Source organism: Dendropsophus ebraccatus, chromosome 5, assembly GCF_027789765.1.
Source record: "Dendropsophus ebraccatus isolate aDenEbr1 chromosome 5, aDenEbr1.pat, whole genome shotgun sequence".
In the NCBI taxonomy this organism is placed as follows: domain Eukaryota; kingdom Metazoa; phylum Chordata; class Amphibia; order Anura; family Hylidae; genus Dendropsophus; species Dendropsophus ebraccatus.
In genome coordinates, this window is record NC_091458.1 from 162,079,329 (window position 1) to 162,093,661 (window position 14,333).

The 14,333-nt window shown below is 49.6% G+C and overlaps 1 protein-coding gene across 7 annotated transcripts in view; it reads right to left on the bottom strand.

The window, feature by feature from the left end:
* Positions 1-277: 277 nt before the first annotated feature.
* DHX40 (DEAH-box helicase 40) overlaps positions 278-14,333 on the bottom strand; it is a 48,890-nt gene continuing 34,834 nt past the window's right edge. For 6 of the 7 annotated variants that reach the window (XM_069971810.1, XM_069971809.1, XM_069971811.1 and 3 more), the window contains 6 exons: positions 11,942-12,056; positions 10,000-10,108; positions 8,159-8,253; positions 6,867-6,936; positions 1,200-1,428; positions 278-739 (listed from right to left, as the gene is read on the bottom strand). In XM_069971810.1, coding sequence (XP_069827911.1) covers positions 603-739; positions 1,200-1,428; positions 6,867-6,936; positions 8,159-8,253; positions 10,000-10,108; positions 11,942-12,056 — 755 coding nt within the window. In that variant the 3' untranslated portion in view covers positions 278-602. Of the gene's footprint in view, positions 740-1,199; positions 1,429-6,866; positions 6,937-8,158; positions 8,254-9,999; positions 10,109-11,941; positions 12,057-14,333 lie in introns of those variants that run through there. The other variant, XM_069971812.1, reaches the window with a different exon arrangement.

The following is a 14,333-nucleotide window of genomic DNA, read 5'->3' on the forward strand; positions in this document are numbered from 1 at the left end:
AGAGTTCCTATTGGCTGCTATATCTCAGCTATTTGCATATGTGCTGTGATTGGCTGTTAGAGTGTGGCCATTATTTTCTATGGGAAATTTGGGGTCTTTAAATGTAAATTTCTTAAAAACGACAAATCCGATCGAAATGAAAAATAGATAGCACACCACACACCGCCGAGGGCGAGGAAGAAGAAGAGGAGGAAGAGGAAGAGGAGGAGGAAGAGGAAGATTTTCAAGCACTATAAAAAATAATAAAACCAGAATACTTATAAAAAACACATTTTATTTTACAGATTCTGTATTGACTTTGTGTGAAAAGAGAGAGAGGGGAGAGAGACGAAGAAAGAGAGAGACAGAGGGAAGAGAGAGATGGGGAAAGAGAGAAGGAAGAGAGGGAGAGAGAGAGAGGCAGGGAAAGAGAAAGGGAAGAGAGAGAGAAGAGGAAAGAGAGAGATGGGGGGGGGGGAGATTACAAGAGAATGATTTGCATAGTCTTCAGTTTCCTGTGGAGAATACAGCAGACTGTTCCGTTCCCTGTAAGTGTGTATATAGTGTATACAGTGCATATAGGCCTCGGTTTGTTCCTGTGACTGGAGCTCGGCCACACCTTGTCACCTTTCTCCCTGGTGAGCGGCTGGATTCTGCGTTCTCTGCCGCTTGCGTTGGAGGAATCGGGTTCGGGCGTCACTTATGGACTGGTCGTCGTTCCTTTTCTGCATCTTCTTCATTGAGGCTTCTAGATCTTCCACTAAAAAGCAGAAAAATAAACCAGCGATCAGCAGCAGCGACTAAAGAGTCGTTTCTTAGCACAGACAATTGCCGATAGCGGTGAAGCAGCAGAAGTGCAGGGACTGCCAGGTCACACTCCTTCAGTCTCTCTGGCCTGCTACATTACTACACTAATATACAACATAATGTACATCCAGGGGTGACCTCCCCGCACTCCCCTGGGGTCTCCTGTGGTGTCTTTGGGTCTCCCGCTGAACGTTCCCACCACTTCTGAGACCTGATATTCTTTTCGGGTCAGACTTTTAGCTGCAATTATTAGTTTTTATGGATTTCTCTTAGATTCTACTTGTGCCCATTATTTAGTCTGTATAAAGTGTTCAGGTATAGAGTCTATGAATGTAGACGTGGTGTAGGGCGAGTACAACGGCCGCCAGTAACAATGAGTGACGTGTATATTCTAGTAGAGGGAGGATTGTTACCACTGCGTTGTTTTGCTTGTTCTCGTGATTCCCAGTCAGCCAGCTCCTCGGCCGTCACCTCTTCTCTGGCAACGCTGCTCAGGTCATAGGCGTCTACATCATGGAGCTTTGGAAGCAAATCCTTCACCCATTCATAGCGGATGGGACACAGAGTCCGAACAAAGATCTTCGATGTCACCAGGACGCTGTGGAATAAGATCCATTCCGGAAAGATCTCCTGTCCAAAGAGCTGAGAGGGAGAAAGGAAAAGGGTTCGGACATAGAAAGCCAGAAGCGTCCTCCATCCAGAGATCAGCGACACTCGCACCCTCCATCCAGAGATCAGCGACACTCGCACCCTCCATCCAGAGATCAGCGACACTCGCACCCTCCATCCAGAGATCAGCGACACTCGCACCCTCCATCCAGAGATCAGCGACACTCGCACCCTCCATCCAGAGATCAGCGACACTCGCACCCTCCATCCAGAGATCAGCGACACTCGCACCCTCCATCCAGAGATCAGCGACACTCGCACCCTCCATCCAGAGATCAGCGACACTCGCACCCTCCATCCAGAGATCAGCGACACTCGCACCCTCCATCCAGAGATCAGCGACACTCGCACCCTCCATCCAGAGATCAGCGACACTCGCACCCTCCATCCAGAGATCAGCGACACTCGCACCCTCCATCCAGAGATCAGCGACACTCGCATCCTACATCCAGAGATCAGCGACACTCACATCCTACATCACCCACACAGCTCTATGGAGGAGGGAGGAGCACACGATATGCAAATGTGCGATTAACAACGGGAACAGACGCTGATTCAGCGATTATACTGATCGTCATTGGAGTCAAGAAGGAGTTTTCTCCCTGTGGTGGGGCAATTGTCGTCTGCCCCATAGGGGTTTTTGCCTTCCCTGGATAACACAGTAGGATTTCCCTAGGTTGAACCTGATGGACTCTTGTCTTCTTTCAGCCTTATTAACTATGTCACTATGTTACTATGTATGTTATATATGTTACTATGTGTGTTATATATGTCACTATGTGTGTTATATATGTCACTATGTGTGTTATATATGTTACTATGTGTGTTACTATGTGTGTTACTATGTGTGTTATATATGTTACTATGTGTGTTATATATGTTACTATGTGTGTTATATATGTCACTATGTGTGTTATATATGTCACTATGTGTGTTATATATGTCACTATGTGTGTTATATATGTTACTATGTGTGTTACTATGTGTGTTACTATGTGTGTTACTATGTGTGTTATATATGTTACTATGTGTGTTATATATGTTACTATGTGTGTTATATATGTCACTATGTGTGTTATATATGTTACTATGTGTGTTATATATGTTACTATGTGTGTTACTATGTATGTTACTATGTGTGTTACTATGTTACCATGTATGTTACCATGTATGTTACCATGTATGTTACCATGTATGTTACCATGTATGTTACCATGTATGTTACCATGTATGTTACCATGTATGTTACCATGTATGTTACTATGTGTGTTACTATGTTACCATGTATGTTACCATGTATGTTACCATGTATGTTACCATGTATGTTACCATGTATGTTACCATGTATGTTACCATGTATGTTACTATGTATGTTACTATGTTACCATGTATGTTACTATGTATGTTACTGTTATTATGTATGTTATTATATGTGTTACCATGTGTGTTACTATGTAACAGTGAAGAATGTGCGCGGAGACACAGAAGTAACAATAAACTGTGGGGAGTGAGAAGAAAGTATTGCTGGCTGGAAGGTTAAAAGGGAATGTCTGGGATAATATGGGTCAGTAAAAGTATACTTACCTGTCCGGCTCCCCTGACGCTGCTGGATCTCGGGCCGCTAAGTCTCTGCCGCTGTCGGTGTTTTAGCAACATCCTGTGACATTACCCTCCCTCCGGAAATGGTCGGGCAGCATACAGTTTATGGCAAGCGGCACAGCATTGTTTACAAAACACTGAGGGGGTGGAAAGGGGGTGGCCTTCAGTCTGGCTGCAGCGGGGAAGTGGGACAGGTAAGTATACATTACTGACATGTTCTTGGCAGCCCCAGCAGGTGCCCAATTATCATATTATCTCAGACACCCCTTGAAAGTCAGCGCTGAGCCAATTCCTCTCTCCTCTGCGGATTGCCGACTCTGGGAGATCTCTGTCCTTTAGGACCCTATTATACAAAGTGGTAATTTGCAGAATCACGCCGATTTTGCAGATTATTGCTCCATCTAATAAAGATAACGATCAGCCAAAGAAATGATCTTCGAACGATCGCTCTCTTTTAACATGTTTAGAAATCATTGGCCGTGCATGGCTACGTGTAATAGTGATGCACAGACGACCGCTGATGCTAGAGTAAAGGAGAAAAATAAAGATTATACTTACCTGTCCAGGCTCCCCCGGTCTCCTCCAGACTTGTTCCAGTGTTCTCTGCTCAATGCTGTCTGAAGAGACAGGCCTATTAGCCAATCACTGGCTGCGGTGCTGTCCTGACTCTGCCAGTGATTGGCTGTACAGCCTGTCACTTCAGAAACGAGATCAGAAGTCCCCGAGGCAGCTGCGCTGATCGGACAACACAAAAACAAATCCAGAGGACACCGGGGGACGTCATTACTTTGAGTTTGGCAATAAGCCTGGCAAGACTTTGGCCGCGCTCTTTGGGTACAACAGGCTCGTTCTTTTATATGGTCTGTCTCCTCCTCGTCGGGCTTAAAGCTCACTTTCTTCTCATATTGCGGAGGCATTCTGTTGCTATTATGAAGGTCTTTATGACCTTTCGTCCTCAACGGCCTCCCCAGACCAGGGTTCTCTTCTTTCCTCTATCTCCTCCTACCTTTCTAGTTGTGGCCTTCCCTACTTGCCTGGCGAGAGCATCTCTTCGCTTGAATCCCCCATCATCTCCATGGAATGGGATTGGGCAATAAGGTCTTCTCCTTCTGGCAAGGCCCCGGGCCCTGATGGCCTCACTCTTCCTTCCCCTTAAGGTGTTCTCCTCTCTCCTCCGTGATCACTTCCTATCTGCTTATAACTCTCTTCCCACGGGTTCTCTCCTTCCCTCTGATTTCATCCGGGCACATATTACGGTCAATCCCAAAGAAGGTAAGGATCCCTCCCTTTGCCAGAACGACCGTCCTATTTCTCTTTGACCTTAAGCTTTTCTCTAAAATTCTTGCGCCTTACCCTGCATCTTCAACCCATCATCCATTTAGACCAAGTGGGATTTATGCCCACACGCGAGGCCCGTGACAATACTACTAGGGCTATTAATATTATTCACTATGTGCCCTCCAAATCTCTCCCAGCGATGCTTCTGTCTACCGATGCCGAGAAGGCCTTTGACAGAGTTGGCTGGCCTTTTCTCCTTGCCACGTTTCAACATCTTGGTCTTGGCCCTCGTATGTTGGCGTGGATCAGGTCCCTGTACTCTCATCCCTCGGCTCAGGTCTCTGTCAATGGCCTTCTCTCGTCGACGTTCTCTATACGCAATGCCACGCGCCAGGGCTGCCCTCTTTCTCCTCTCATCTTTATCCTGACCCTTGAACTCTTTCTCCGCTATGTGCGAAAGAACCCGGACATTTCGGTAGTGTGTGTAGGCTTCACCGTCCCTAAGGTGGCAGCCTACGCGGATGACCTTCTCTTTTTTCTCACGCAGCCTTCTGTGTCTCTCCCTAAACTTCTTTCTGAATTGCCCAAATATCAGACTCTACCAATTATAAAATTAACCTCCAGAAGTCGAAAGCCCTCAACCTCTCTCTTACCCCTTCCCTTGCCTCTACTCTTGCCGCGTTTTTCCCCTTTCGTTGGTCGAGTTCCTCCTTGTCTTATTTGGGGGTCCAGCTAATGCCCTCAGTTTCTGAATTGTTCAAGACTAACTCCCCCCCCCCCCCATGCTTTAAACTATTGAGATTGACTTGTCCAGATGGCACAAGGGCACCTTTACTTGGTTTGGCCGTTGCTCGATATTCAAGATGAATATCCTCCCCAGACTCTTGTATCTTTTCCAAACCCTTTCGGTTACGGTGCCCTTGATCTATTTTCGGCAACTCTATACACTCCTGACTAAATTCATTTGGGCTCATAAACAAGGATTGCAAAGTCTGTGTTGTTTCGTCCTAAGAGACGTGGTGGCCTGGGCCTCCCTAACCTATTCCATTATTATGTTGCTAGTCACCTCTCCGAAGTGATAGATTGGCACTGCCACTTCTCCACTAAGTTATGGGTTGGCCCAGAGATGTCTTTATCTCCTTTCTCTTTGCTGGCAGCCCTGTGGCTTCCTGCCTCTGGTACACTCGCTGGGCCTCACCCTACCATCGCTCCGACTCTAAAGCTCTGCCATAAAGACTTTTCTTCTGCCTCCCTCGCTTCACACCCTTCTCCCGTTCCCTGTCCTAGGTACCCAGTCTTTCCCGGACGGAAATACAGATTTGGTTTTCCGTGCCTGGTTCCGGGCAGGTACTTTTCGCCCAAAAAGCTTTCTTCGAGGATCTTCCTGGGTATCCCTCTCTGAGCTCAGAGATCTCCCTGACCCTTCGCCCCGGAGTTTTGGAGGACTTTGCAATTACACCACTTTCTTCCTTCTCTTCCTCCTTTTCTCGTGTGCTCACTCAGTTTGAGACTCTTTGTCTGGGCACTGGCGCTCTTCGGCACGCTCTCTTATTTACGCCATGGTGGGCGTAATATACTTGTACCCCCTCATCCTCTATTTCTTCCCGTCTTCAGGAGGCGGGTTATAAGGTCCTCTCCCGCTGGTACAGGGTCCCTACTTGTCTTCCCGGACGTGTTCCCATTCTGCTAGAGAAGTTGCGGTGCAGAGGGTTTCCTCATATACACGTTCTGGAGCTGTCCCCAATTGGCTCCCTTCTGGAAGGAGGTGCGGCGTATTGCCTCGACCTTCACAGACTTCTCGCTTCCTTTTCTCTTGCGCTCTTTCGCTTGCACTTGTCGGACATTCCTCCCCGCAGTTACCGCCATTCTATTCTGCCCCTACTGTCTCTATGTGGTTTCGGAAGGTGGAGGACCTTGAATATATGGAAGATCTCACGGCACAATTGCATGATCGTACCTCCAGCTTTTATTGGAGCTGGTATTACTGGGACCAGTTTGTTGAATTGGATGAATCTAAGACTCTGACCCTTCCTTTGTGTGATGTCTCTTCCCTCCTGGTAGTTCTTCCTGTTACTTTTCTCTTGCTTGTTTTTCTTCCTTTCCTTCTTTGATGTCACGGTCCTAGCAATTTTTGAGCGTCAGCTCACTTCTTATGGATGATAGTGCGCCTTGCTTACTGTGGTTTTACCGCCTTTTGTTCTTTTGCCCCTGCGGCGCCCTCTGGTGCTTGTTATATGGACAGTTGGTCTATTGTTATACTGGATGTTTATATACCGCTGTACAGAATTACATGGACGGGTGACGCCAGTAGACAGATAGTAGTATCAGCAGAAGACAAGAGCCGCTCCCTGCCGAACAATCTCCTTAAAGGTCACGGAGCACGCTCAGTAACGTCTGACATTCATCTCAGGGGACCGGTCCTGTCTACAGAGCCGTATAGACTGCACAATATGTGTACAATGCCGGATTATACCGTCATCTACACAAGACCAAGGCGGAGCAGCATCCATCCATAGACGTGTGCAGGTACTCACAGCAGAGGACGGGTGGAGGTGCACCAGGCTGCCGCTTCCATCCATTGTGCAGAACGTCCTTCCTATTGACCTATAAGTACAGTATAAAAGAGAACGGACGGTATAACTACAGGATCCTACAACGTAACAGCATCAAACCGCCACCATATACATTAATCTTATAGACAAGCAGTAACTGACTCCCCAGCCGTACGTTACACACCACGACGGCAACGACGGACCCTCAACAAGGAGGATGCTGGTAGTAGTATGAGAGTGTGAGGACATAGTGCTGGTAGTAGTATGAGAGTGTGAGGACATAGTGCTGGTAGTAGTATGAGAGTGTGAGGACATAGTGCTGGTAGTAGTATGAGAGTGTGAGGACATAGTGCTGGTAGTAGTATGAGAGTGTGAGGACATAGTGCTGGTAGTAGTATGAGAGTGTGAGGATATAGTGCTGGTAGTAGTATGAGAGTGTGAGGATATAGTGCTGGTAGTAGTATGAGAGTGTGAGGACATAGTGCTGGTAGTAGTATGAGAGTGTGAGGACATAGTGCTGGTAGTAGTATGAGAGTGTGAGGACATAGTGCTGGTAGTAGTATGAGAGTGTGAGGACATAGTGCTGGTAGTAGTATGAGAGTGTGAGGACATAGTGCTGGTAGGATGAGAGTGTGAGGATATAGTGCTGGTAGTATGAGAGTGTGAGGACATAGTGCTGGTAGTAGTATGAGAGTGTGAGGACATAGTGCTGGTAGTAGTATGAGAGTGTGAGGATATAGTGCTGGTAGTAGTATGAGAGTGTGAGGACATAGTGCTGGTAGTAGTATGAGAGTGTGAGGACATAGTGCTGGTAGTAGTATGAGAGTGTGAGGACATAGTGCTGGTAGGATGAGAGTGTGAGGACATAGTGCTGGTAGTAGTATGAGAGTGTGAGGATATAGTGCTGGTAGTATGAGAGTGTGAGGATATAGTGCTGGTAGGATGAGAGTGTGAGGACATAGTGCTGGTAGGATGAGAGTGTGAGGATATAGTGCTGGTAGTAGTATGAGAGTGTGAGGACATAGTGCTGGTAGTAGTATGAGACACTCACTTAGTGCTGGTGGTAGTAGGAGACACTCACTTAGTGCTGGTGGTAGTATGAGACACTCACTTAGTGCTGGTGGTAGTAGGAGACACTCACTTAGTGCTGGTGGTAGTAGGAGACACTCACTTAGTGCTGGTGGTAGTATGAGACACTCACATAGAGTTATTGATGAGATCAGCGTACTGATCAGTGAGGATTCCCTGGCTGCTGATCTATAGTGAGCTCTTACCTTCTGGCCACATTGCAGTATAACCCGGCACACAAGCAGCGCTGCAGCAGCTCCTCTCTGGGGACGTCGCTGGTCTCCACTGGGAAATTCTTCATCTAAGTGCGGAGAGATGTGAGATGTGAGAAGCCGCAGCAGCAGCGAGGACGTCCACCCATCACCCAGATCAGTACAGGGAATCCCCGGCCGTAATTCATAGGCCAGACTGACAGCTGACAGATTCCCTTTAAATCCCCTGACTAATAAGCAACGACCCCAGAAGGTTCCTGAGCGGCGGCCGTTATATCCGGGACCGGGGGGTTAGCAGTCTGTATGGAGAGCGGTACAGGATGGAGCCGCCATGATCTGGAGCCGGTTTTCCATCCCGCAGACGGACGATCAGTCTGAAATCTTTCATGCCCCTCCCACTGTTCTTCATCCATTAGGAAGCCCCTCTGCCCTGGAAGTTTGCTCTGCCACAGGGAAGCGGCTGTCCGGACCTTCTGCCACACTGATGCCACTATCCAGGGTGCCCGGCACTATCCACTGCCTCCTCTGCCCCCTCCATTGTGCATCCTGCCATCTCTCCCCATGTAACCACTGCACAAGCATCCGGCTCTGCACGTGATGGATGGGACATGGGACGTATCACACCAGGGACATCTATTACCACTGCCCCTTCTCAATCCTCATACTACACGGCCAATGGTCATCAGGGACAAACACAGGGACTGGGGAGCGCGGGCGGCAGACGGGACTGGGGAGCGCGGGCGGCAGACGGGACTGGGGAGCGCGGGCGGCAGACGGGACTGGGGAGCGCGGGCGGCAGACGGGACTGGGGAGCGCGGGCGGCAGACGGGACTGGGGAGCGCGGGCGGCAGACGGGACTGGGGAGCGCGGGCGGCAGACGGGACTGGGGAGCGCGGGCGGCAGACGGGACTGGGGAGCGCGGGCGGCAGACGGGACTGGGGAGCGCGGGCGGCAGACGGGACTGGGGAGCGCGGGCGGCAGACGGGACTGGGGAGCGCGGGCGGCAGACGGGACTGGGGAGCGCGGGCGGCAGACGGGACTGGGGAGCGCGGGCGGCAGACGGGACTGGGGAGCGCGGGCGGCAGACGGGACTGGGGAGCGCGGGCGGCAGACGGGACTGGGGAGCGCGGGCGGCAGACGGGACTGGGGAGCGCGGGCGGCAGACGGGACTGGGGAGAGCGGGCGGCAGACGGGACTGGGGAGCGCGGGCGGCAGACGGGACTGGGGAGCGCGGGCGGCAGACGGGACTGGGGAGCGCGGGCGGCAGACGGGACTGGGGAGCGCGGGCGGCAGACGGGACTGGGGAGCGCGGGCGGCAGACGGGACTGGGGAGCGCGGGCGGCAGACGGGACTGGGGAGCGCGGGCGGCACACAGGACAGAGGCAGGTGGAGAGTTTTGTTTTTGCTGTTTTTCACAGCAGAAATCCCCCAATCCTGTAGAGATTCTCACATTTTCCTGCAGGTTACTGGGCTGGATTTGTTGCACTGAAGAGAATTCAGCTAAATGAATCTGCGCTACATTAGCTCCTCACTCCCCGCATGCATTGGAAACACTTCCCGCATGCATCACCACCACTCCCTGCATACATCACCACCACTCGCCGCATGCATTGGTAACACTCCCCGCATGCATCACATCACTCCCCGCATACATTGCCACCACTCCCCGCATGCATGTAGCTGAAGTCCCCTAGATGCAAGCCCAGGAAATGTCCATCCGCTGTGTATGTATGTCCGTTGTATGAGATGTATGCTCTCGGCCCTGCATACCCATCATCTGTACATTACGGGGGGGGGGGGGGGGGGGGACTAATTCTAGGCAGTAAAGTACTGACCTGTCTCAGCTTGTGTGTGATGTCTCTCAGCTGCTTCTCCACACTATAGGCCGTTCTTACAGCTCTCCAGTGTACGGCATGGCGGCGGCACCATGAGGACGGATTGTCGCTGGGGAAGAGAAACACGTCTTATTATTGTATAATGGCCGGTGAACAGCCCGGCAATTATACGTCCCATAGAACTTCATTAAAATATATCATGACACGTCCCTCACCATGACACGTCCCTGGCAGTCAGCGGCTTTTATTGGTCACAGTACAAGAAAAAGACGGGTTTTATGTTCAATTCTCCCAGAAATTATCACAGTATAAAGGGGAACTCCATCAAATCACATCACCAGGGGTCAGAAAGCTTCACAGAATTGTAATTTACTTCTATTTAATAATCTCCAGTCTTCCTGCAGGACATACAGCAGCTGATAGTACTTGGAAGACTGGAGAATATACACCACTTCTTGCAGGACATACAGCAGCTGATAAGTACTGGAAGACTGGAGAGAATAAACCACTTTCTGCAGGAAATACCCCGAAACAGCTGTCTGTGGATGGATACCTGGCTTGGGTGGTTTCCTTGGCTTGGTTGTTCCCTCCCGGTGGGCAGGTCTGGCTAGTTCACTACGTTACCTGTAATGGTGTCTCTGGAGTTTTCTTTTGCATATTGGACATACAGCAGCTGATAAGTACTGGAAGACTGGAGATTTTTTAATAGAAGTAAATTACAGATCTGTATAACTCTCTGACCCCTGGTGATCCGTTTCTTGATGTGCCCTCCAGTATGTGAGGACGTGGCCTCCTCCGGGGTGTGAGGACGTGGCCTCCTCCGGGGTGTGAGGACGTGGCCTCCTCCGGGGTAGAGGATCTATGGCGGGTGTATCTGTATCACAGAGGATATAGGGCGGGTGTATCACAGAGGATATATGGCGGGTGTATCTGTATCAGAGGATATATGGCGGGTGTATCACAGAGGATATATGGCGGCTGTATCTGTATCACAGAGGATATATAGCGGCTGTATCTGTATCACAGAGGATATATGGCGGGTGTATTACAGAGGATATATGGCGGGTGTATCTGTATCAGAGGATATATGGCGGGTGTATCACAGAGGATATATGGCGGCTGTATCTGTATCACAGAGGATATATAGCGGCTGTATCTGTATCACAGAGGATATATGGCGGGTGTATTACAGAGGATATATGGCGGGTGTATCTGTATCAGAGGATATATGGCGGGTGTATCACAGAGGATATATGGCGGGTGTATCTGTATCAGAGGATATATGGCGGGTGTATCACAGAGGATATATGGCGGGTGTATCTGTATCAGAGGATATATGGCGGGTGTATCTGTATCACAGAGGATATATGGCGGCTGTATCTGTATCAGAGGATATATGGCGGGTGTATCACAGAGGATATATGGCTGGTGTATCACAGAGGATATATGGCGGGTGTATCTGTATCAGAGGATATATGGCGGGTGTATCTGTATCACAGAGGATATATGGCGGCTGTATCTGTATCAGAGGATATATGGCGGGTGTATCACAGAGGATATATGGCGGATGTATCTGTATCAGAGGATATATGGCGGGTGTATCACAGAGGATATATGGCGGATGTATCTGTATCAGAGGATATATGGCGGGTGTATCACAGAGGATATATGGCGGGTGTATCACAGAGGATATATGGCGGGTGTATCTGTATCAGAGGATATATGGCGGGTGTATCACAGAGGATATATGGCGGGTGTATCACAGAGGATATATGGCGGGTGTATCACAGAGGATATATGGCGGGTGTATCACAGAGGATATATGGCGGCTGTATCTGTACATTAGTGAGAGAATTAGCAGAGCTGCCCTGGAAGTTTCCGCTCATTATGGAGGATTGTAGAAGCCAGAAAAGCTGCAGATCTGCGACTGGTAGAAACTTACCTGGACTTACACTGTGTAAAGATGAAGGAGAGGACGGCAAAGTCATTGTCTCCTCCCGCCATTTCACATAACGTCTTGTGACTTTCTTCATCTTCTTTTTGTTTCTGGGCGACTCCTTACAAATATAATTATAAAAGATAAGGAAGGAAGATAACAGGCTGAGTTACCTCTCCCTGCACCTCCGCAGCACTGGCTCCGGGGCCCCCGGCTCCAGCAACGTCACAACCTATCTGGGGTGGTTATTCTCTATACACAGGGGTTAGACCCTCCATGATCTGCAGAATGGGCCCCCAAAATCCCCGCTGAATTATCTACGGAGCTGAATGCAGCATTCATCACTCTTCGGCAGCTCTATAGAGAATGAACGGAGCTGCGGCACAGAGAATGAACGGAGCTGCGGCACAGAGAATGAACGGAGCTGCGGCACAGAGAATGAACGGAGCTGCGGCACAGAGAATGAACGGAGCTGCGGCACAGAGATTGAACGGAGCTGCGGCACAGAGAATGAACGGAGCTGCGGCACAGAGAATGAACGGAGCTGCGGCACAGAGAATGAACGGAGCTGCGGCACAGAGAATGAACGGAGCTGCGGCACAGAGAATGAACGGAGCTGCGGCACAGAGAATGAACGGAGCTGCGGCACAGAGAATGAACGGAGCTGCGGCACAGAGAATGAACGGAGCTGCGGCACAGAGAATGTACGGAGCTGCGGCACACACAGAGAATGAACGGAGCTGCGGCACAGAGAATGAACGGAGCTGCGGCACAGAGAATGTACGGAGCTGCGGCACACACAGAGAATGTACGGAGCTGCGGCACAGAGAATGAACGGAGCTGCGGCACAGAGAATGAACGGAGCTGCGGCACAGAGAATGAACGGAGCTGCGGCACAGAGAATGAACGGAGCTGCGGCACAGAGAATGAACGGAGCTGCGGCACAGAGAATGAATGGAGCTGCGGCACAGAGAATGTACGGAGCTGCGGCACAGAGAATGGATGGAGCTGCGTCACAGAGAATGTACGGAGCTGCGGCACACACAGAGAATGTACGGAGCTGCGGCACACACAGAGAATGTACGGAGCTGCGGCACAGAGAATGTTTGGAGCTGCGGCACAGAGAATGTACGGAGCTGCGGCACAGAGAATGTACGGAGCTGCGGCACAGAGAATGTACGGAGCTGCGGCACAGAGAATGAACGGAGCTGCGGCACAGAGAATGTACGGAGCTGCGGCACACACAGAGAATGTACGGAGCTGCGGCACAGAGAATGAACGGAGCTGCGGCACAGAGAATGTACGGAGCTGCGGCACAGAGAATGAACGGAGCTGCGGCACAGAGAATGAACGGAGCTGCGGCACAGAGAATGAACGGAGCTGCGGCACAGAGAATGAATGGAGCTGCGGCACCACGAATGTACGTTCTGTCGAGATTTATGGATCCTTGTTCTTGAGATGACGGGGGGCCCCAACAGTCAGAGCCCCTGCATTCTCTTATCCCTTATCCTGTGCATGGGGCCTACCTACCCCAGATGGGAAAACCCCTTCTAATGACTGGTAAGAAAAGTGAAGTCATTTACTGCCGCTAAAACCTTTCCTGAGATGCAGAGAATAGTAGCGGCCGTCACATCTAACCGGAATGAGTAATGGCGGCAGTGTGTGTCCACGGGACGTCCTGCAGAAGGATACAAGGTAAAGTGTAACTCCGCTCTACTTACTGGGGTTATTAGATCACTCACCTAACAGATACTTTACTGCTCTACAGGGCAAAGGTCAAGTCTTCATTTTACAATGGACTATTAACCCCTTAATCACACAGGAAGCTTTATTTTTTGGGCTTTCCTGTCACAACCAAAGACCCACGACTCCATGCGTCCAGCCGGGACTCTTGTTTTCCCATCTATAATGAGAGCTTGTTTGTTGTACTCTGTAATCATAGACTTCAGCATTGTATAATGAAAACAACAGGGCACTACTACTCAAATCAAATCAAAAAATGTAATTTTTGGGGTGCTCAACCCAAAAATGACATAACAAAAGCAACTGCGTTAGAAAAAAAGAGGAAAGTATGTCATACAAATATGGGTGGCACATCCCAAATAATAAATAACCGTATCTCTCACAATTAAATAGAATAATTCTTTATTAATATATCAAGAACTACAAGTGCAAAACAAACATCTAAAAACATTTAAAAACAGAGAAAGATTCTATTGGACTGGGCAAGGTAGCCACAGTACCACAATATCCCGACCTGGTATCAGTATGGACCCCCTCCTATGAAAAAGCCAATAATATATGAAAGCAAAACAATAACCAATAAAACCAAATGTGTATGGAATGTGGCTATGGCTGTAACTCAACCTATGTCTGAGATGGACAAGAAGACCAAAGA